General features: G+C 32.8%; 3 protein-coding genes across 10 annotated transcripts; 2 read left to right on the plus strand and 1 right to left on the minus strand.

Annotated features, from left to right (window-relative positions):
- Window positions 659–8,687, plus strand: LOC18599813 (uncharacterized protein At3g03773). Of its 6 annotated transcripts, none has more exons than XR_001928206.1 (8): window positions 659–844; window positions 1,395–1,578; window positions 2,194–2,353; window positions 2,889–2,920; window positions 3,370–3,415; window positions 5,446–5,705; window positions 5,972–6,142; window positions 8,276–8,687. XR_001928206.1 is itself a non-coding variant. In XM_007029955.2 (6 exons), exons 1-6 carry the CDS (start codon window positions 840–842, stop codon window positions 8,308–8,310), a joined length of 462 nt encoding a protein of 153 aa, XP_007030017.2. In that variant the 5' UTR covers window positions 659–839; the 3' UTR covers window positions 8,311–8,555. The 6 variants fall into 6 exon arrangements, 2 of the variants coding, with proteins under 2 accessions (XP_007030017.2, XP_017977508.1); XR_001928207.1 differs by having other exon boundaries at window positions 5,446–5,697; XR_001928209.1 differs by lacking the exon at window positions 5,446–5,705.
- LOC18599814 lies at window positions 10,060–16,338 on the minus strand. Of its 2 annotated transcripts, XM_018120556.1 has the most exons (11): window positions 16,072–16,338; window positions 15,255–15,483; window positions 14,924–15,025; window positions 14,594–14,763; window positions 13,850–13,983; window positions 13,549–13,726; window positions 12,575–13,139; window positions 12,166–12,278; window positions 11,798–12,047; window positions 10,849–11,094; window positions 10,673–10,704 (listed from the first exon to the last, which is right to left on the minus strand). In XM_018120556.1, the coding sequence occupies exons 1-10, from the start codon at window positions 16,128–16,130 to the stop codon at window positions 10,867–10,869; spliced, it is 2,028 nt and encodes a 675-aa protein (XP_017976045.1). In that variant the 5' UTR covers window positions 16,131–16,338; the 3' UTR covers window positions 10,673–10,704; window positions 10,849–10,866. The 2 variants fall into 2 exon arrangements, with proteins under 2 accessions (XP_007030018.2, XP_017976045.1); XM_007029956.2 differs by having other exon boundaries at window positions 10,060–11,094.
- LOC18599815 (FH protein interacting protein FIP2) lies at window positions 16,475–21,699 on the plus strand. Of its 2 annotated transcripts, none has more exons than XR_001927736.1 (11): window positions 16,475–16,692; window positions 17,107–17,216; window positions 18,186–18,320; window positions 19,305–19,460; window positions 19,846–19,929; window positions 20,124–20,170; window positions 20,260–20,333; window positions 20,446–20,504; window positions 20,998–21,101; window positions 21,355–21,435; window positions 21,606–21,697. XR_001927736.1 is itself a non-coding variant. In XM_018120557.1 (11 exons), the coding sequence occupies exons 1-11, from the start codon at window positions 16,647–16,649 to the stop codon at window positions 21,657–21,659; spliced, it is 906 nt and encodes a 301-aa protein (XP_017976046.1). In that variant the 5' UTR covers window positions 16,477–16,646; the 3' UTR covers window positions 21,660–21,699. The 2 variants fall into 2 exon arrangements, 1 of the variants encoding a protein (XP_017976046.1); XM_018120557.1 differs by having other exon boundaries at window positions 16,477–16,692; window positions 20,998–21,057; window positions 21,606–21,699.

The raw sequence follows: 23,268 nt of genomic DNA on the forward strand, positions 1-23,268 counted from the left end.
AAATACTTTTAGTAGATTTTTTTTCAAATGAGAATTCCCATTCAATAAGATAAAACGTGAAAAATATTGAAAAGGAAACAACAGCTTTAGCATGGCATTCTTTCATTGTTGGAGAAGAAAAGGGGTGACTGAGATTCTGACTTTTCCTTCAACAATGTATGGTGGAACGATGAATGGACACACAATAATCGTGAAAACAGCTAGGCATGAATGTTTGGACATAAAGGAATGGTCATGGCAATTCCAGATTTTTATTTTCTATTTAAGAAGGGAAAAGGTCAAAAAAATAATTAAAAAATTGCAAATTCAATTATATCACAGAGAAACATAAATGAAAAAGAAAAACACATATTCAATTAATTACAACTATTATTTTTAATAATTATTTATTTTAAATATATATTTTAATTTTTTTATCAAATATAAATAAAATGAGAAAAATTAAATTAAATTTTATTCTATTAAATATAATTAAATTCTTATACTTTTATTCTAAATTAAATAAAATTTTTTAATTAATGATTAGTTAATTATTATTTTTTTAAAAAATTGATTAATTATTATTAGTTAAAATTTTAAAACATCCTCATCATATAATTAAAGGTCATCATGTAATCATTTATAAATTAAAATAAAACATAATTAAAAGGTTTTTTAGGAGCCATGTGTTTTTCGTTGGGGTGTGTTTTTGGTTAACTTCTATTAGACCGCCTCAACCAAAAACCCAGCTGAATTTTGATGCATTGGAATTCGTTGAGCCTCCTCCCTCAAAACCTTCTGTCTTTGCCTTTCTCTTTATTTTCTGCAGCCTTTTACTCCTCCTTCAAGCACCATCCAACATGAGGTTCTCTATCTTCTCTCTCTATTTTTCATAATAATACTTCTAAAATGCCATATATTTTCTTTTGTTCTTATGTCTTGCTTTTCCATGCTAAAAGATTTTCTAAGTTTTATCCAATGCAAGCAAAATAGAAAAAATAAAAAAAAAGAAAAATAATGTTATACGAAACTAGTTTTGATTATTAAGAACAAACCCAATGTGAGGGTGTCAATGTACAATATTGGGTTGGTGAAAACAAAGAAAAAAAAATTGTAGTTTTTGCAACCATTTCAGGCTTTCCTTCTAGTTCTTGCTAAATAATAGTAGTGTAAAACAATTGGGTTAATTCTATTTGGGTTTACTTCATTTTGCTCATTTTGATGTTGATTCATCTTGACTCTTATTATCTCTATCATTTGTAGCGTGATTAAGATTGAAGAACTTGCAATTATGTAAATGGAATATAGTTTTATGCGTTATAATAATACTTTTATTTCCTTTGGTTTCCTGATATATTGGCTTAAGATTGAAGCAACTCCTTTTTCTTTTTTTTGGTTCTTTTCTTTGTATTCAGTCGCCATCCAGAGGTTCTTTGGGCTCAGAGGTCTGATAAGGTATACCTGACGATCTCTTTACCTGATGCAAAAGATATTTCTGTTATATGTGACCCTCAGGGGTTATTTAGTTTCTCTGCCATGGGGGTGCAAGGAGAATCCTTCGATTTCAGTTTGGAGCTTTTTGGGAAAATAGTACCTGAGGTGAGTTATTGTGTCCTAGATGCATGAGTTCGTTCTTCTAGTCAGGTTGGATTTCTTTACTGGTAGCATGACTTTCATGGTTCTTCTGCTTGTAAGTTATATAATAGATTTCACTATCTATTTTTTGTTTCCCTGTGTGTGGGTTTGTGAAGCTGTAGTCGGCAAGAGAGGAACTTGTTGAAATGCTTAATGTTTTCTATACAAAATAAGACCCTTAAGAAACTTGAAATTATGCACTTTAATCATGAATTCAGTATACCAAGTTTCAGGGTTTGGTCTTTGGGTTGTTTCTTATTTGAAGTGAAATACAAGAATTTCAAATTGAGATATTGGAGCTTATGTTTAAGATGGCAAGAGTTGAATGCCATTAGTGAGAAACCCTCAAACTTGTGATCTATGAGGTATAAAGTAGTTTTGCATGTTTTCCCTGAATGAATAACTTGAAATAAAATCTCTTTCCTACTGCTCTGTACAAACTCTTATTGCTACTTCCATCTCTCTTTTTCGTTTATTCACTTTTTGGTCAAGGATATACTGAAATAATCTGAAAGAATTGAACACCTTTTCTTTTCGCACTTAGAGTTTTGTTCAAATATTATTTTGCTTATATTGCAGGGTTGCAAAACTAATGTTGGGTTAAGGAATATAATATGCTCTATCCAGAAAGAAGAGAAAGGGTGGTGGAAAAGATTACTAAAGTCAGAAGAGAAACCTGCACCTTACATCAAGGTTGATTGGAACAAATGGTGTGATGAAGATGAGGAAGAGTCAAATTGTAAGTTAGTTTATTGTTTATTTTGGTTTTTATTATATTACCACTCCTATGTGCTTATGCACCTAGAAAAATTTGCACACTTCCTTACTTTTGAGAACCTCTTCTGTATATAGATTGTATACTTTCTTGTGTTTTGGCCTTTTCATGTCAGCATCCATGAAGTATCAACAATATCTTTTTAGCGTTTTACCAGTGTACAATCTTTTCATTCTAATCCTCCACTCCTATCCAGCCTAGATTTTTGGGAAATAGTGTAGTACATGTATATGTTAATGTGATTTTCCATTTTTTTAAACCCCATGATTTTTTAACTTTCTGATACGTTTATCAATGAAAAACCTCCTGCTCTGTCCTTTGACTTTTAAGTTATTTGAAGTTTTTATCTGGTCACAAATTCTGGAGCAATACCTGTCTATTTTAACATATATTCTGTACCTATTGCTAGATTCAGTTGTTACTGTGCTTGATTTAATAAAAGCTATATTTAGATTATGATTATATCGGATCTGACTGGAGTTTTTGTGGTCCTTGGCAGCTGATTTGGCCTCTGATGATGATGATGCCATGGTAATTTGCTTAGTCTTCCATTTATGGATGCATAATGCAGTTGCGAGTGGGATAAGATGATGTCATATTTTAGTTAGCCATTGAATCTCAAGTTTCTTGCAGGGAAACAAAGGAAAATCTATTCTTGGGTGGTAAATCAGGCAAATCCTAAAGTTCCTAGAAGAACTTAAAAGTGAAATGCTAATATTATTAGAAGTCAAGAAGCAAGAATGTCCTAAAGCATTCTTGTGTCCTTTAGTTATAGGACAGATAAAAGCCTAAAACCCTAATAACATCTATCCATATTCTCTGGCATCTTTGATCATGGCATGGCATGCCAACATTAGTAAAAGAACAGAAAAGAAAAAATGCCTAACATGCTGTGCCTGCATCAAAATAGGGAGAGACATTTGTGAATGCTTCATAATTATTGATTAATTATTTAATGAGAATTTTGTTTCTTTTTGCAGTATGTTGGTCAAGATGATGAAAGCAGCGATGATGAAGGATTGCTGTGTAAGTTAAACAACTTAATCACTTCATTAAATTATTAAATTGAGTTGCTTTCTGAAGACATAAGCATGTATTATTATTCTCATAGTACAACTTAAGTAAGGTTCCTACACCCTTTTTCTTAGATCATCCAATAGAAATAAGCCATTTATTCAAAATGATTGACTAAAACAACATTGCTTTAGGGTCCATTGCTAGGACAGCAATTTTAAACATGTGACTTTTTTTCATTGGGAACCTGAGGACAAGGATTTAAGGAACCTTACCTAAGTTTCGGCTTTTGCATATGTAGTATGGCTGCATGACAATTATGAGCATTATCAATATTCTCAATGATATGCTTGGTGTTTGTATTAAATTACATTTTCAAAGCATACGCAGAGGTTGCATCTTTGTAGCAGATTGAGTTTTAAAATATAGTTTCTTCATAACCTATAAATGTACTACCGCTACATAAACCTTTGAAGTTTTATGATTAGGTTCTGCATTGCATGTTGCATCCTTGATATATCTTAACCTTTGTAACATCCCACCCCTAGGGTGTATTTAATCAAGATATTTTGTTAACTAAGGTGAATTATGGGTGTTGGTAATGTGAGAAGATATGTGAGAGTGAAGGTGGAGACGTGAAAAATAAAATAATATTTTATTAATAAAATAATATTTTATTAATAAAATAAAATTTTATTAATAAAATAAAAATAAGATAATAATAATATTATAAAATAATAATTTAATTTTTATTGTGGGTGACTTAAGAAGATGTAATATTGAAAGACTATTTTAAGGAGTTAGGTTCAACTGAAGTGGGGGAGAGTAGGAAAATTTTAAAAGAAATGGAATATTGGTGGGGCCCACATGCTGTTATTAAATAAGGTAAAATAGTAAATATATATTTAAATATTATGGTGATAATTTGGTGGAATGTGAATTTGATATTTTGTTCGTATATGTGTTAAGGAGGAAAAATAGAAAAAAATTAAAGTCAAGGAAGTGGTGGAAGGATTCAATCGAAAGAAAATAAAAAGTTTGGAGGGTTAATTAATAAACAGGGAGAAGTTGGAGGCTTTTTGTGCTAATAACTAATTTTATAGTTTGGGAAATATTAAAGAGTAAAAAAGTTGGAAATATGTATTAGTGTAAATTGGAAGAAGGAAACCGTGACTGATCACCCATAGAAAGCCATTTATAATACCATGAGAAGGTGGTATAGTGGGGTACATGTGAGTCCCCACCACGTGGAAGTGTTTGAATGCAAGAGGCATGGATGAAAAAGATAATTGGCTACTTATTCAAGAATTAATATTTTTATGTCCAAATAGGTTAATAAGGAAACATGCAAAGTTTACTATGAGATAAATTATAAATTGTAAAGATGAGATGATGAAATCTAAGAAAAATCAACCAAAAAACAAGGTAACGGGTCAGATGTCCATATACACGGTTTACAAGGGATAAAGTGATTTACAAATACCAAAGTATGGGAATTTGCAAAAAAAAATAAAGCAAACACTTCATGAAGAAAATAAAAAGGGCACATTCTTTAGGAGAATCTACCCATGAAAGAGCCTCAAAAAAAAAAAAAAATCTACTTCACATTCTTCAAAATTTTTGTCAACTTTGCCTCTTGAAGGAAACTGAGAGCTTTAAGAAGATTTCATACCTTCTTCCTTTCAATCCTATATTGCATTAGAGTATGAAATGTTGAGAATTTAACCATCCAAGTTCCCACCATCTTGATTTCCACTTCAACTCAAGAGCTTTGAGAGAAAAAATGATGGTGCTGGAGGGTGTTGAACTAAAAAATATTAATGTGGGTTTTTATTCTCCATAACCCATGAGCTATGGTTGATGGTGAATTAAAAATTTTAAGGATTCTTGCAAGTCGAGGCTGTCAATGCAATCTTGAATGGGATTAAAATTCTATTAGAGGAAATAGGTGGCTGGAAATTTTAGTAAACAAGATAGGGGTGTAATACTTGAATTTTGTAAGTCAAGTTCAAAGCATTTACAGATTTTAATTGTAATGGCAGCTTGAAGAAGCAAAGTGGGCAGAATTTATTTGGCCTTTGGATGGGTTTAAGAGTTAGGAAGATGAGATATGAAGGGAAGGGTGGATGGGGACTATTAACATTGTTGACCATATCAAGATTAATTGGTGAAAATAAAATATTGAAGGGAATACGTAAGCTGATGATTGAGCTGTTAACATGACATTGCTGTATGAAAGTTGCTTAAACTGTAGCCTAGCACGAAGGAAGGTGAAAGTTTGTGAGGACTCGAAGGTAAGTAGGTGGGTGAAATTGAGGTTTGATTGATAAATTGTTGTTGACCGAATATATGAAATATTCAAATGTTCTGTGATTGCTAGGAATTTATGTGAAAACTGCCCAAAACAACAGCTTAATGCAAAGAGGCAGATCCGTGGAGTTAAGGAGATTTGTAAAGAATGAAATTAGATATTTAACTTATACTCTACTTGCTAGTTATACACACAAAGTAGCTATTCTTAAATTATGCTAAACGGATGCTAAGCAAGTGCATAATGTGATTGATTAGGAGCTGTTAAAAGTAGTGCCTTGATTGCTAAACCAAAGTTGCTGGAAGTGTGGAAATAGCATAGACTGAGGCACTAGAAACCTTGAAGGCTCAAGCAGTAGGGGATTGAACTTTGCTAGCGCCTTTAAGAAGATTGGTTGGTAAAATTGGTGAGAAATCCCACCAATTGAGGTGAGTGGGTGTTAAATTTCAAAGCTATAGTCCTCTAGATATATACGTGTGTGTGTGTTGCACTTGTTGATTGAACCTAATTGTGAAAAGCATGAGTTGGTAGGAATCCTTAGGTTGTTTGTGGTTGTGACAAGGATTTTTGAACTTGTTTCTTTCTATTTTATGTATATATAATTAATATATCTAAAAAATTATAGCTTTGAAATATAGTGCCTATTACAATTAAAACTTGTAGATACTTTGAACTTGACTTACAAAATTCAAATTTCACACTCTTATCTTGTTTTTTGAAATTTTCAGCCACCTATTTCCTCTAGTAGAACTTTAACCCCTTTGAAGTTGCATTGACAGTCTCGGTTTGTAAGAATCCTTGAAAATTTTCATTTACCATCAATCATAGCTCACAGGTTATGGAGAATCAAGAGCCCACTTCAATGTTTCTTAATTCAACTCCCTTCTAGCACCACTACTTTTTCTCTCAAAGCTCTCGAGTTGAGGTGGAAACTAAGATGGTGGGAATTTGGATGATTAAACCCTTAACATTTCATACTCTAGTGCAATGTAGGATTGTAAGGAAGAAGGTAGGAAATCTACTTGAAGCTCTTAGTTTCCTTCAAGAGGCTAAGCTTGTAGAAATTTTGAAGAATTTAGGGTATGGGGCTCTCGGGTTTAGAGGGAACTGAGCAGATTTTTTTTAGGCTTTCTTTCATTGGCAGATTCCCCTAAAGAATGTGGCTTTTTTATTTCCTTCATGAAGCGTTTGCTTCATTTTGTTTTTGCAGATTACCACTTACATGCTTTGGTCTTTGTAAATCACTCTTATCTCTTGTAGATCATGTATATGGACATATGCCGGTTACCTTGCTTTTTGGTTGGTTATTTTTAGATTTCATCATCTTATCTTTACATTTCATTTATAATTTATCCCATTATAAACTTTGCATGTTTCATTATTGGCTTATTTGGACATAAAAATACTAATTCTTGAATAAGTGGCTGGTTATCTTTTTCATGCATGCAAATACTTTCGCATGGTGGGGGACTCACATGTCCCCTACTATACCACCTTCCCATGGTTTTATAAATGACTTTTTATGGGCAACCAGCCTCAGTTTCCTTCTTCCAACATACACTTGTACATATTTTCAACTTTTTTACTATTTAATATTTTGCAAACTATAAAATGGTTATTTTCACAAAAACCTCTAATTTCTCTTTATTTATTAATTAAGCCTCTAAATTTTTTATTTTCTTGCGATTGAATCCTTCTACCACTCCCTTGACTTTAATTTTTTTCTATTTTTTCTCCTTAACACATATACGAACAAAATATCCAATTCATATTCTATCAAATTATCATTATAATATTTAAATATATTTACTTTTGTATCTTATTTAATAATGGCATGTGAGCCTCATCAATACTCCATTTTTTTTAAAATTTTACTACTCTCCCCTACTTCAGCCAAACCTAACTCCTCAAAATAGTCTTTCGCTATTACACCGTCTTAGTCATCCGTCATAAATATTAAATTATTATTTTATTGTTATATTATTATCTAATTTTTATTTTGTTAATAAAATTTCTTCTCACATTACCAACACTCATAATTCACCTTAGTTAACAAAATACATCCCGGGGTGGGGTGTTGCAACCTTCCCTATATAAGTGGGGGAATATCTTTGATTAATAAGCTAAGGCCACAATGACTTGTAGCTGGTGCCTGGTGTTAGTATTTTCTTTTTCATGTGGTTTAGTTTACTTGTTTCCCCTGCTAAGGCAACCCTACTTGCATGAATAAATTTTGGCGCACTTATTTCTGCATTTCACTCAAGCAACTGGTGAGTCTTTAAGTACTTAAAACCGGGTGAACAAGGGATAATTGAGTGGGATATCTGGTACTGTTCCATTCTAGGGAAAAGAGAGGGTTCTTTTGGTAGGTTGGGGAGTGGGTGAGAATATTTCTTTGACATTCCAAAAAGATGCTCATTAATGATGAGAGGGTTATATGATGTTGTGTTTCTTGGTTAGTTTTGTTCACATTTCTGATCTCAATTGCTAGCTCCTCAAGTTTCTTCATTGGTTCCCGTCGGTGGTTCGCTGTTCTTATGATTTTCTAATGTGCACTGCAGATCTTCCTGATTTGGAAAAGGCAAGAGGAAACTAAGTAAAGAATCAGAACTAACCAGTGACAAATGGAAGATGGAGCTACGAGGAACAATTTTCATCCTGCTGTGGAATTATTAGAACTGGAGTTCATATATATTCGTATCTAACCCCTTCTTCAAGGCAGAGGCCAATCAGATTAAGAGCACTAGAATTCTGAATTCATTTCAATCTATTTTTGCTTAACTTGTTTACAGTATTTGCTCATATCAGCCACAATGATGCATCCATCTGCTTTATTTTCTACATTGTTTGGTCTTTCTTTGACTAGGCTGCTCTGCTTACCTGGTTTTACTGTTGAAGCTTTGCAATTTTCACAAAGCTTGAGGCAGGGAAATTCAAGTTTTAATGTTGATATAATGATAAAAAATTAAAATATTTTTTCATTTTCTCAGGAAATATTCTTTCACATTAAATTTTGATTAATTTTTGTCTAAATTAGAATATACTGATAACATTGCAACCACTTAAAAATAAGTGATATCCCAAATACAAACTTGAATAGGGGGTAACATGCTAAATCAAGCCTAGATTATTTTGTATTTAGTGACACAAAACTATTTGAATAAAGTTTCTTTGTAGCTCTCTTATAATATTTTTAATAAAGCACAAAAAAAGAAGGTTAGAAGATTTCTTCATTCATAATGTACTCGTTTGTTTTTCATTTTAACCTCATGCTCACCTGACAGAGTAAGTATTGCATGATAAAAACCTATATATATATACATGGTTCAAAGTTGTATTATTGTTAAGTAGACATAATTTTTCAGTTTTTTTTCTTTTCCTATTTTTTTTGTATTATAATTATTGTCTTTTTTTTTAATTGTTTTTATTTTTTTTTCAGATTAATCGGTATTTGAGATATTGGAGAAAACTTAAATCCTTTCTTTCTAATATTTTATCATTATATAATATAGCAAATTGATTATTTTACTGGAGTATTATCTAAAATTATATCTTTTCTATTTCCATACACATAGATAAACAAATAAATGAGTTTTTGTTTTTTTATAGATGAACTAGGCTTCTTATCTTGTCTTTAAAATCCATTCTTGCCATCCCATCTTTTTTAATTTTACATTTAATACATTTTGATTAATATATTTCGATGATAATATTTTTTTTGAGTTTGTAAAGAAGTGTAAAGATCCAAAAAATGCTTTCAAGAAAAGAATTTGATTTGCATTAAATAAATTGTAATTTACATCATATCAAATCATATTTATTTTATCTACCATCGTTAATTCCAACAATTCCAACCATGAAATTTCTTCAATCAACTTCTGATGAGATTTGTTCAAAAACTGGTGAGAGGAGATGATATCTCAAGATTTTACATAGAGGATCAAAGAAATGTTTATCAATTGTAACAAATAATTGAAATTTTTTATAAACTTTTGTATTTTAAGATTGTGTATGTTACATTGAATGATATATATATAATTAATTTTATTCGTAATCTAAATTTAATTAATTCACAATAATTTTAATTCAATATTTTAATCTAATTTGATAATATTATTATATAATAACTCTAATTAGATAATTTGTATTATTATTTTTTTAAGATTAAATTTTATAATTATAATTAAACCAAGATTTGGCAACAACTATAATAGAACAAAGTATATGTTTGTATCTATGTTTGCACAGAGTACAAAAAGGACATTGAAAATTAACATACACGAGAGAGACTCCTCATCTCCCCTTACTCCTTAATTTTTTTAATTTTATTTATTTCATTAACTGGTTAAATTTGTTTACTGGTTTTTTTATGAATTTTAAATTAATGATAACAATTTAATCTTATAGATCGAATTATCTTATTAATTAACCTTACAATAAGATCAAAAATAATAACTTTACTGCAGAATTTACCTACAGGAGAGACGTACAGCGTTGAAGTCAGATTTATAGAGCATCCCACTAGCTTCAGCTTCAAGAAACTTACGGATCCTCTCCATAACCCTTCTGCCCTTCACACTATTTTGCATAAACCTCTGAGCACACCGTTCGCTCAACTTTTAATTTCTGCCAGAGCTGATAATGGCTTCATACGAATACTAGTCTGAATCTCCTGTAGACAAATTGTCCAGCCTGTTGGATTAATTATGCGGGTGAGGATCATACATTATCTTCTGCTCTACCTCTATCAACTTCTGGAGACTGACATTCCGGGTTGTAAGTTGCATTGATTTAGATTGGGCATCAACAACTGTCGATTCAACACAGTGGCAGACATCCTGGCCAATGATATTCTGCGAATAAACCATGGCCCTGGAAGCATGAATGGTAAGAGCACGAGTAGCGTAGACACTTAGAGGAGACTGGAGAGCACTTATGCTGTGCTATAAAGGTGGTGGAACAAAGTTTGCTGTTGAGAAGGCTACAAAGACTAACATCAAGATTGTTAGGGATTGCCTTTGCAGCCTCGTTTTTAGAATAATAAGATCTAGTATAACATTCGTGTCTATTTTCAGCTATAATTTAGACAAACCAGTATGAAACCAGATTGATGTAAAAGATTCAGAGCATTTACACCAAAATGCATGCCGGCCTATTTAGGACAGGCAGGAGCCTTGTCAACAATTCGAACTGGGGTAGGTGGGATTGAGTCCCACCATTCTTTCAGCCGCCGTTCTCCTTGGTTGTTTCTTATGTACTTCCCTAACTTTGATGTCATGATCGCGGAATGAAATACAGCAGTCATTATGAGATACTTTAAGGGAACCACTGCCAACAATATTGCCAATCCGATCATCGCCAGCATCACCCTTTCTGCATGCTGAAACCAAGAACAAGTGTGTGAATTTGATGGGTGTACGACATTAAAATGAAAAATTATCATTTGTTTGATAAGTTAAACAGAAACCTTAAAAGTAGTTTGCACAAGGACACATCAGGCAACCAATGATTTCTCCAATTAAAAAAACAAATACTACCAAAAAATGTTACAGAGCTCAGTAGCACTCATAGTTTGCTTTATGAAATTTTTACTCTAATTATCTGTTCATGCCGTCAATTTAAATATTTATAATTTAAAATGTGATTGGGGTTTGCTGCCTAGCAGATACTCACTGAACCATGCTATGATTCCAAACTAATTGAGGTGAGTTACAGGAATTCTTCTGCTCTACTTTGGCTTATAAAGAGTAAAAATCCTGCAATGACTCCTCATTGCATTACAAGGTATGAAATGTAAGCAGTAATTTCTTTAAGCATTAGTACTACTCTAGTATATAGTCCATTGTTTATTGCCTTCGATAGTCTAACATGCAATTTTGTGCTTACTCAAAGCATGAGGAAGCAAGAGCTAGGCACCACACTATTGCAAATCCCTTGAGATAAATTTTTCCCACTTTTACCTTAAATCTTGCTTTATAATAGAACAATGCACTTTGCATTTGGAAGAAGTAAAAGAATGCATTTCATTATGTTTAATCTTAAATAAGTTGCCAAATTAAAAGCATGTTTAGTTGCATGAGTACCTTGTGTGCTCTTGAAACCAGAATTGAATGCAATTTCAGTATTGTTACAGTCGCCTCCTGGATTATCCCACAAATGGTCATAAATCCGTAATGAGCTGAAACTATGTTCTCTCTCGTAGATGCAGTCTGGTCAGAGGCGGTGCACACAACTATCTCCTTTTGTTTGTCTTTAAGCCTTTCTTGTCTAGCTCGGATCATTTTTGCTAACACCAGAAGCAAGCCTGAGGACATTGCTTTGCCAACCCATTCCCTACAACAATAACATGATTTGTATTTGATGTATTATTTTAAGATATGAGTTTGCATACAGATTTTGAAAAATTCTTTTAGTAGGTTAAAGAATGAAAGCAGGACCAAGAACAACTTACTTGTACGCAATTAGTATAATTGCAGCAGCTACAGCAAGGGTAGTTGCTGGTCTCTCCCATGAAAGGATTTGTTGGAACCAAAGGAATACACTTTTAAGTGGCTTTAGTAGCTCCTATAAATGCCAAAAGAATGAGTGTAACACATTTAATGTTCTTGCATCAATCCTAGGATCTATTCTTTAAGAAAGCAAGATAAGCTGAGTAATTAAATCTGTATGAAAAGTTTCATTGCCTCTCCTAGTCAAAAATAAAAGAAAGACAGAGAGAGTGTGTTTGTTCAAACACTAGTTGGCTCAAAGCCAACTATGGAATTGCACATCATGATAAGATGTGCACTCTGTACCACAATTTAAAGCACATTTATTGCTTACCATGAAAAGATGTGCATTATATTGGAACAAGTAATTACCATAAGAATGAGAGCATTTTCACTGATCCCTTCCTCTTTCAGCCCCTCAATTGCTGATTTAGCAATAGCAGCTTCCCTTTCTTCCCTTCTCGTTTGATTGATGGCAGTCTCTAAAGAGGTTTTATTATGATATTCACCACCCGCAAAAGTTTTCCTCACCTCATCAGTCACTGCTTTTGCTTCTAAACTTGATGCAATTGACTCTGAAAGGTTCATTCTCCTCAGTATTGAGCTTGCACTACAAGGTTGTCCACTATTTACCCTCTTTAGACTCTCAGAAAGCTGTTCCAATACATAGTCCCCCTTAGGTAACTCATCATATAAAGCAAAAATCAAAAATTTTGTGGGATTCGGGGGAGAAATTCGTAGCATTTCTCTTGCTGCGTGAAGCCTTATAATGCTCAAAATGGTCCTTGCATGCATCTCCCATGCTTGTATTGGACATTCCACTTTGAATTCAGATAAAAATTTGTGCATTAGCAGAACCTCCTTTGTGAGTGCTAGCCAATGGTCACGCCTTGTAGAGCTTGTTATCTCTGGAAACTCCAGCACAACCCCTTCTGGTCTAGAAAAATTGGAGAGCTAAGGTCACTCAGAATACCAACAATCCAATTTATCAACACACTTTGCTCATTTTTCAGCTTAAGTCAAATCATTACTCCCAAACTCTCAACACCACTTAGTTAGACTAAGCTAAAAAATCCACCACCAAGCTGTCAGTGATTCCAATTATCAAGTAGTTAAACTTTCTGGCAGATTTTTTACAACAACATGAAAATCAAGTACAAATTGATGACCGGTACGTTATTGACATGAAATTTAAGAGTTAGAGCGGGTGAAAATCGGTACATCCAAGTGAAACTAATGAAAAATTCTACACCATCATTAAGCTTTACCTACATGTTATTATGTCTGACTTTGAATGAAATAATAACAGTAATATTACCTAGAATTCTATGCAAGTATATACTTACAATTCAGGGGATTCATAGATTATGGCTTTGTCAAAAAGTGGAGCGCCCCATGGACCTGTGGCAGCTGGTTTAACACCGTGATCAATATCCCTTGAAAGGTCAATCTTAAGTGCATCTTCATATGTTACCACTCCAGAAGCCTCAAAATAGAGAGCATAATTAGTCAGTGTAAGCCTACCTAGAAAAATAACATCCAAAGTAAGTGATTTCAAAAGTAGCAATCACTTGAGAGATCATAAGATAGAGATTTATTTGATCACTTGTCCATTATGATAGTACAAAAAAGGAATCAAACACAAACCAGGCCAACTCGTTCCTCCAATATGGCGCACTACTCTCTGTGTGCTAGCTGTTCCCTCCACATGCAATATAAATTCATCATCAGCTAACTCTACACCTTTTGGCTTTGCTTGTTTCTGTAAATGCTTCATGCGGCTGTAGGACCAACAGTTGAACAGAAAAGGGAGGAAAAGAAACCACTTAGAGTATAGCAAACAAATTTTTTGGTGCTCTACACAAAGTTCAAAACAAAGAAAGTAAGTTGTGCAAATTTTGGTAGCATTGGAGTTTGTCTATGCCTCATTTTTAACAGAGAGTTGTGATAATTAGTTTGTCCATGCCTTACTCATAGTGCCGGTTTATTACTGTATATCCATTGATATTTATGCAGGTAACTTAAAATTACAATTACATGGTGGCGACAAATGGACAACCTGCAGTGCCACCTATGATAATAATTATATAAGCAGTTAATCCTCCAATAGTAAAAGACTGCGGTGCCATATTTGCAGTAGAGTGGACATTATACACTGCCATCAAAGCTATTAACTTTCCAGTTGTGTGTAGATTAAACTGAGGGGAAGAAAACAGAATTTAGGCATGAAAACAACGGTGAGATGGAAAATAGGTTTAGTTAGAATTTAGAGACTAGATTCTGCCAATGCCAAATAGCATAACCATCTCAGATGGAATTTAAATTTTCCATACTCATCATTGCTAGCTATATTGGATTGATTTTTCTTTCAAGTAGAGATTAGATGCATACTCATCAATTTCTTTTAGGAATTTATCATATGCAGGGAAAAAGAGCCGGTTTCCAGTAGGCGCAGTTAGAGTTTCGAATGTGAATCTTCCATTAACAATATCAGCAACTAATGGAACTAATGATCCCAACCACACAAAAGCATCTTCTGCAACACTTGGTTCATCATTAACCTACCAAGAAATTTCACAAATCATCAGCAAAGAAGCAAGAAGAAATGACAGACACACAGTGTCATTGGCAAAATCAATCAATTCTTTCTGAGAATAAAATAAATTGATATTGCTTCTGACTAATTAAGGCAATTGAATGATGAGAAAGAAATTTTCTTACAAGGAGTGGCATCAGGTCTGAATAGAAAAGAGGGATATCATCGTGCTCCAGAGGCACTTCTACTGGTGATTTTATATCTTCTTTCTCCTTGGCAATGCTCTCCTGCCAACTCAACATAATAGTATAAGTACTATGTTGGAGGGAATATGATCAACAAATAAATTCTGACAACTTTAGCACAAATGTTATGAGGACAATGAAAACCATAATTTTCATTGAATATTTTCATCAAAAATGCAGTTTTCTGGTCAAATGTCACTCAGACAAATGATCACAACTCAGAACTTAAACCAATTCCGAACTTCACTACAGAGAGGTTGAATATGCTCACTGTCTGAGACTCTTCATCGACAGCATTAGGCTTCTCCCAAGCTAGCATCATGTCATACGTGAACCGGCTGAATGACGCATTACTTATCCTTTCTTCTATATTTTGACACAATTTAATGAGAGCTTTTGAGCTGCAAAATTCCACTAATTTCCTCGAATAATCGCCCACTTCAGGCTTCCATCCAGCGTCAAATTCTTCTGCCAAGTTATCCACAGAAGTACCTAGTTTCCTGGGTAAAATTAAGCATAGCAAAGCATTCTAGGTATGCTATGGTTGGGTATTATTCCAATACAATTCAATTTGGATAAAAATAAATAAATAAATAAACTAGTACAACTACAATATATATAATCGATAGAAATTATTTCAAAAATATCTCATGTTCTGTAATGATCATCTATCTATACTCAATATAAATAATGAGCCTAACTGTAACTCTCAGAAAACCTCAAGTATGATGTTCTTTTTCTTTATTACATGAGAATTTGCTAATACATTAATATATTGTAATGTTTTAAATATATCAAACCTTAACCAGATTAGAGTCTTAATTTCATGTTGTTTTTATTATGAAATACTATTATATGTTTTATTTTTTTTCTTCAATTTCACTGTTTTCCATTGATTTTTAATACCCAAGAGACCTTATTCACATTATTATATTTGAAACTCAAGACAGAGTAACTCCCTCACCCCAATAAAGAGGTCTAATTATCAAAAGATTAAATACTGAAACAATGAAAACTCACTAAGGAAACTATAAAGAGAGAGAGAGAGAGAGAGACAGAGAGATCGATCAGATATGTAAGTATATTACTCTGCACTTCTTTGGAGAACATGGTTGGCAATGGAGGAAAGATGCTTCAGCTGCACCATCTTCAACGTCCTGTACCTCTCTCGCTATGCTGCTTGCTGGGCCTATGGCTTTTGAATCTTTGATTTTTGATATATGAAAGGAGAAGGCAAAAGTAGAGAGGGGTGGGTTGTTTTTTGTTTGTTAACTTCCTAGGCTGCCACGTTAGGGTGGCCATGCAACCACCTGGTGCTTCCTCCATCTTCATGCACACCTCACGTTTTACCCTTTTTTTCAGGATTTTATTGTAATTTAGAGCCTAATCCCTCCTTCTACAAATGACAGGCACTATGTAAACCCAATTGTCGCAATCTGCTATGGGCCGAGGTAGGCCCTTTCTGACTTGATAAGTTATACAGGGCCAAGCACTCCCAGCACACCCATTTTCAGAGAGCTCAGCCTAGAAACAGTCTTTGCTCCTTGTGACAGTCACAACTGTATAATTTCCAAAAACGTGTTAGAGCAAAGTCTTTTCAATTCACAATTTTCACTTCACCTCCCCTCCCCCATATTCTCCTTTGCCTCTTCAGCTTCTCTCCATGATGAAAGATTCCGATTTGTCTTCCCTTATTCGACTCAACATTGGTAAAATTCTCTACAATTCCTATAATGTTTATATTTCAACCTCTACTTTATGTGGTCTTTTTCATATAAAAATTCCGCATCAGTTACTTATTTTGGCAAGAAGTTAGAATTTTTGATTGGTTCATTAATAAACAAGAAAAACCCATTTTTATTTTAGCTTTTTTTAACTGGGACTAATGGCTTAAACCCTTTGGATTGGATTAATGATCTGCATTGGGTAGTTGACTAACTCTGTTTTCCGTTTGGTTGCTGAGATAACTTAGGAATTTGATTTACACTTCAACTTTATGCATTTGCTTTTCTGGGTGCCACTTTTTTTTCTTTCTAAGTTTTATCTTTTTGTTAGTTTTCTCATTGTCGGATTTGGTTACATTAAAAGTTAATGCCTTCAACTGAACAAAAATCTGTGGGCAGGAGGGAAGAAATTTTGTACGACTATTGATACATTGACCTGCCGTGAGCCTGAGTCCATGCTGGCAGCTATGTTTAGTGGTCGCCATACGTTGTGTCAGGACTCTGAGAAGGTATATATACTTTTCTTTGCCTTGGTTGCCACACTGTCATTTGTTAATATGTAGACTTGTTAGGTTTTATATTCTGAATTTTTCCTGTGAGTGAATAGTAAATGTGGTCTCAGCAAAGAAATTTAGTGTTTTCTTTTCGTTAAGTGGTGGAATATTTTTCCTCCTATCCTATAAGAATGTGAGTAGATGTCACCTGAATCATGACTGATTTTCTTAATTTGATTCATTTATATATATATTCCTATTATGGGGAGTGAATGATGCAATCCATTTCTTGGAGTGATGCAGTCATTGTACTTTTCAAATAAATATTTTTGTTTATGGGAAGGATCTTTGCTTAGAGTGATTTTGGATGGGAGGTTTGGTTGAATGTTCAATTTATCACACATGATAAATTGTAGATAAAGATTGTAGAAGCATATTGGTTTAAAATGTTTAAGAACCACTGAAATGATATCTTTTTCTTATTCGCAAGGAAATAGGTTCACATCAAATATTAGAAATTGTCTTCATATTGGTCCATACCATTGAAGAGTGTATTATATGAGCATATGTATGAAACTTCAATGCATGAGTATTTTTTTTTATCAGTTATGTCTTGCTATCATTTTCTCTTTCCAAAAGAGACGATGACCACAAATTTTGAAGGTGTTTTTATAAATTTTCTTGAGCTACATCTTAGATATCATTTCAGGCATCAGTGCACTTCTAGTTCTTTATAACTTACAGATGGTAGCATGCCAAATTTGGTACTTGAAAGTTATGTGTTTTCACTGGGTAATGAAAAACAGTTTCCATTTCCCCCATAAAATTATCATTCACACAAAATAACAGAAGGGGAAAGGGAGGAGAATGGAAATAAGTTATATGTACTTTTGATATAGTTCGTATTGGAGTTCTGCAAGAGAAGAAACTTTGTTTGAGTACAGATATTGAATCATATTCCTTGATCATATTGAATTCTTTCAGGGATATGTCTTTGTTGATAGGGATGGAAAGCATTTTCGGCATATTCTAAACTGGTTAAGGGATGGTGTTGTTCCCACATTGACAGATTCTGGATATTCAGAGCTCATAAGGGAGGCAGAATATTACCAGCTACTTGTAAGCCATAGCTTCTTATAATATCTACTTTCACTCACTTCTAATTGCTATTTCATTACTTTTTTCTGCCAAGTTCATGTCACTTAAAGACATGTCCTTGCATTGTTAAATTACATGGTCAAGGCTTAAGGTGCATTGAGATTGTATGATGCGTGGTACTGCCTTTATGCATTAGCTCTAGTGGTAGAGGGTGGTTTTGGGATGTGGATTGTCCTATAAATAGGATTCAATACTGCTAATTAAAAATATTCAATTTTTTAATACTCCAGTTGATATTTTATCAGTTTATGGATCGAAACTCAAGGACATATTTCGTGCCGCAGCCCAGGTGTCTTGTTGACAACATTAACTTAAAATTCAGGAAAAAAAAGTGTAGGAAGGGATTTTGTTGTTGTCCCTATCTACTTTGCTATTAAGGCTTAATGGAATGGGGTTGAGCCATATTTGGTTCTCTGTAGCACATGCATTCTGCATAATTTTTTTTCCTTTTGTTTTAAAAGCCTTTAATTAAGCTATGATATTTAATTTATATGAGAGAAAGTGCTGTTTTGTTTGTCAAAAAAAAGATAGATGGCATAGCTTACAATCTATGATGTGAAACCAAATCCTGTGCTGCTGTTTTTAAGTTTTGAAGCCTTGTTTAAATGATACTCCAGGTATGCTTGAGTGCTTTAAGCAGGAAGCACAATTTCTTAGAAATGATGCACAAGTCCATTAATGAGTATAATGCCATTGTGTGTTATAAATCTATGTTCTTTTTCTTTTTAAAATTATTTATTTCTTCTCCAGAACATTTTTCAGAAGTTGAATCACACATAATGATGTACTGTACTTATCTATTTTTGCATGATTTATATATCTTGGTTTTCAGCGATAACCCCATGAAACATTACTCATCATGTTTCTCACTCTTTTAGTTTGGGTCGTTGACCCCTTGTTGACTTTTGTTCAATAAGATATGAATTTTCATGCTTATAATTTCAGGGACTAATAGAAGGAATCAGTTCTGTTTTAAATAAGAGGAAGGAAGATGATGACTTGGGTGCTGAATTGACACGTACTGATATCATCAAGTGCATACAGTCTGAAAGAGTTAGATTTCGGGGAGTTAACCTTTCGGGCCTTGATCTCTCTAAATTGGTAATGATTTCTGATCCCATATTCTTGACAGAATCTTGTGTTAACACTTTTGGTTTTCTGCCAAGTAGAGTCTTGTTTCACAGAAAATGAGACTTTGTCCATGTGATCTTCTACTTACACGTGTCTGTGGTCTGTGGAGAAGAAAATTGTTTGCAATCAATACTTGCAACTACAAGTTTTCTCCTTTTCTCTGATTAGTGATGACTGACATTTGTTACATTTTCTTGGGAATCATGGTAGAAGGGTTTTTGTTTCTCTTAATCTGAATGTTGGATGTCTATCTTTAATGTCATATGACTTTTTGTAGTTCAATTTCAGTCTTAGAAGCAGATATATTATTGCAATCTCCAATGTATTATCCTTTTCTATTTCTTCAATTGTGCAGGATCTTTCATTTGTGGATTTCAGCTTTGCCTGTCTTAAAAGTGTTTTCTTCTCACGTGCAAATCTTCAGTGTGCAAAATTTCGGGTAGGTCTAATTTTTTTTCATGAAGTATGTCATTGACTGTATATGCCTTAATTAGGTTTAGTTTATACTCGCTTAACATTCAAACTTAACCACGTGATGTGAGAATGGTTGTACATGGTTCCTTGGTGTCTTTGGTACTTTTTGGTTGTTACCTGGTGGATGGATCATTTTTAACCTCTCTATCATCATCGCAGGATGTAGATGCTGAGGGTTCTATTTTTCACAATGCAACTTTGCGTGAGTAAGATGCATACCCTTACTTTTCCTTTCTGGACCATTTTTTTTTCTTGTGAACTGTAATCTTAATTGTTTTATTTTTGCCTAGGAAAGGTGTGAATTTACTGGGGCAAATCTTCGTGGGGCTTTACTAGCTGGTGCTAATCTTCAGAGTGCAAATCTTCAAGGCAAAATTTTACCATCTTTCTACAGTTAGTTGATTTCTTGTAAATGCTACTATGTACAGCTATTGTTTGAAATATTAACAGATCTTTATCTTCATCAATTTCAATGTTGCAGATGCCTGTTTGATAGATTGTAGCTTCTGTGGGGCAGATCTTCGTTCTGCACACTTACAGGTGATCATTAAATTGAATATAATGTGCATATACAAGGAAGAAAGTACAAGCCCTTAGCTTACAATGAAATTATTAGTAATATATTTGGATTCATTCTTGTTTGAGCTATAATGATCCTCTGGATTGAATGATTAAATAAAAAATATATGCTATACTAAAAAAAGAAAACATTAATTCTTCATAAGGATGAACTAAGGATAAGCCCATCATTTAGCATACAAGGTAACGGTTTGTAGTTGGGTGTTAAATTGCTAATGATGTTAGGTAACATGTTTGATCAGTGTGAATGATGGCGATGATACATATTGCATAGGAGTTCATGGTTTGAGTGAAACTATTGACATATGTAAACATCAAAGAAGAGAATAATTCCTTTATTTGTTGGTATTTTCTATTTTGCTCATTGTTGCACGTTTCTTGACTAGTTGGGGTTTTCTGCGGGGGCCTTTTGTGATATTGTAACTATTAATATGGTTTATCTCTGGATTTTTAGACTGCTGATCTCACGAATGCCAACTTAGAGGGAGCTAATCTTGAAGGAGCCAATTTGAAGGTAGACAGATGCTTAAGGATGGTGTTTCCATATCAATTGCTTTGGTACATATATTATTTTTATTTGAGCTATAGGAAGGTATCAATTAGGCAACCCAACAGAAAATGCTGGTGGCTATTTAATGCATGTATTTATAATAGCTTAATCTGATGCGTTGATCAACTTATCCTGATAACTTGAGCAAGCTTAATAATTTATAAAAGGGAACTTGAACGGTTGTGGCCTGACATTTTTTTAGTTTCCTTTCCGGCTCCTTTTGTGTTGATAATTAGTTTGTTGTAATTACATGTTTTTCAGGGTGCAAAATTAAATAATGCCAATCTGAAGGGTGCAAACCTCCAACGAGCTTATTTACGACATGTTAATCTTCGAGATACAGTAAGTAAATCAGTTTTACAATTTGCAAATTTGTTTGGATAGTAAGTTAGTGGTTCATCTAAAATTTTTGGACTGCACCTGTTGATGTGGGTCAAAGTAAAAGGATTTTCACATTTGTTCTTCCAAATATCTTACTGGAATCCATCATGTGATTTTTGTTTCTTAATCAGCATTTGGAAGGTGCTAAGCTTGATGGTGCTAACTTGCTTGGAGCAATCAGGTGATGATGTAGAAAGCTTGTATATATACATATATATATATATACACATATATATATACATATATATATATATATACATATATATATATATACACATATATATATACATATATATATATATATACATATATACATATGTATATATGTATACATATGTACATATGTACATATGTACATATGTATACATATGTACATATGTATACATATGTATATTGACAGATATGAATTTACAATGGATGTAGGCAATAGGGGCAGCTGCCTCCTTGGAAATCCTATTACTTTTTAGTAATATTATGTAATTACTGCAAGTTCCAGAGAAGTTTTAACTTTGTTTGTGCCCATTGAAATCTAATTAAAATCCTCTCACCTGTAAATTTTATGAGTATTAAATATCACATAATCAGTAAACTTTAAGAAATTTTGCTTTTCTATGCATGTAACTCAGGGAAGGGATATGAGAAGTGATATGAGACGATAAGCCTTGAAGCTTTTTTAGTTTTCTATATGGTGATCTTAAAACATGAAGAGTGAAAAATGTTAAGCCAATGAATGTTAAAAAAAATACTCCAAATAAGGTAAAAAAAGCATGTTTCATGGAGATGGGAATAGGGTTGAAAATATCCATCCCATGGCCATATTCAGTGTGCTGACAGGTTTTCTACCTCTTAAGAAGTGTGAGGTACATATTGGAAGGACCATGCTCAAGGAAAATCAAAGTCAAATCCAATGAAATACAAACAAGTTTCATGAACTCGATAAATGGTATCATGAGATTTTTATGACTTTTGGATGCAATAAAGATGTGGCTGATAATGGAAGGGTTGATTATCTCATGCCACAACCTCTTGGATTTATGATGGTATTCGGTGTCTTATAATGTGATGTTATCACTGAAGGGATAATATTGTAATGTTTAAAATATATGAGAAAATATCAATTATAATATTAAAAAGATAATATTATTGTGTTCGGTTTGAAAGTATTAATGTTGAAAATATGATATTAATTTTTAAAATTATTTTATGTATGAAAGTTTCTTATCACCAACATTAAGTAGTTATAAGATATATTTAATTTTTAAAGTTTTCATTTCATTATTAATATCATCACTTACTTTTTATTTATTTTATAAAATAAATAAATAAATATAATGTTTGAAAAAGTCATTAAACTATTTAAAAAATTTTAAATTATTTTTTATTATTTTATTAAGTTCAATCAAATCATTATATTTTTATTTTCGATCAAATGAACTCTTATAATTAAGAGTTGTTTTAATCAACATATCTTTTATTATTTTATTTTACATGGTATTAACATGACGTTAATGTAAAATGTGAAAAATATTATATAGTCATGTTATATTAACATGTTATGTCATTATTTATTATTTATTATGATATGTTAATATGTCACATCAATATTATACGATATAAAATAGTAAATGATATTTTGATTAAATTAATTATTAATTATAAAGTTTATTAATTTAAAATAAAAATATAAAAATATAATAAAATGTAATAAAATAATAATAATTTATTTAAATTTTTTACAATAATTTAAAAGCTTATCACTCACATAGAAAAAAATGTTGTAACTCCTCTCGTGCC

The sequence above is a fragment of the Theobroma cacao genome, chromosome 5, assembly GCF_000208745.1.
Source record: "Theobroma cacao cultivar B97-61/B2 chromosome 5, Criollo_cocoa_genome_V2, whole genome shotgun sequence".
NCBI classification, from domain to species: Eukaryota; Viridiplantae; Streptophyta; class Magnoliopsida; order Malvales; family Malvaceae; genus Theobroma; species Theobroma cacao.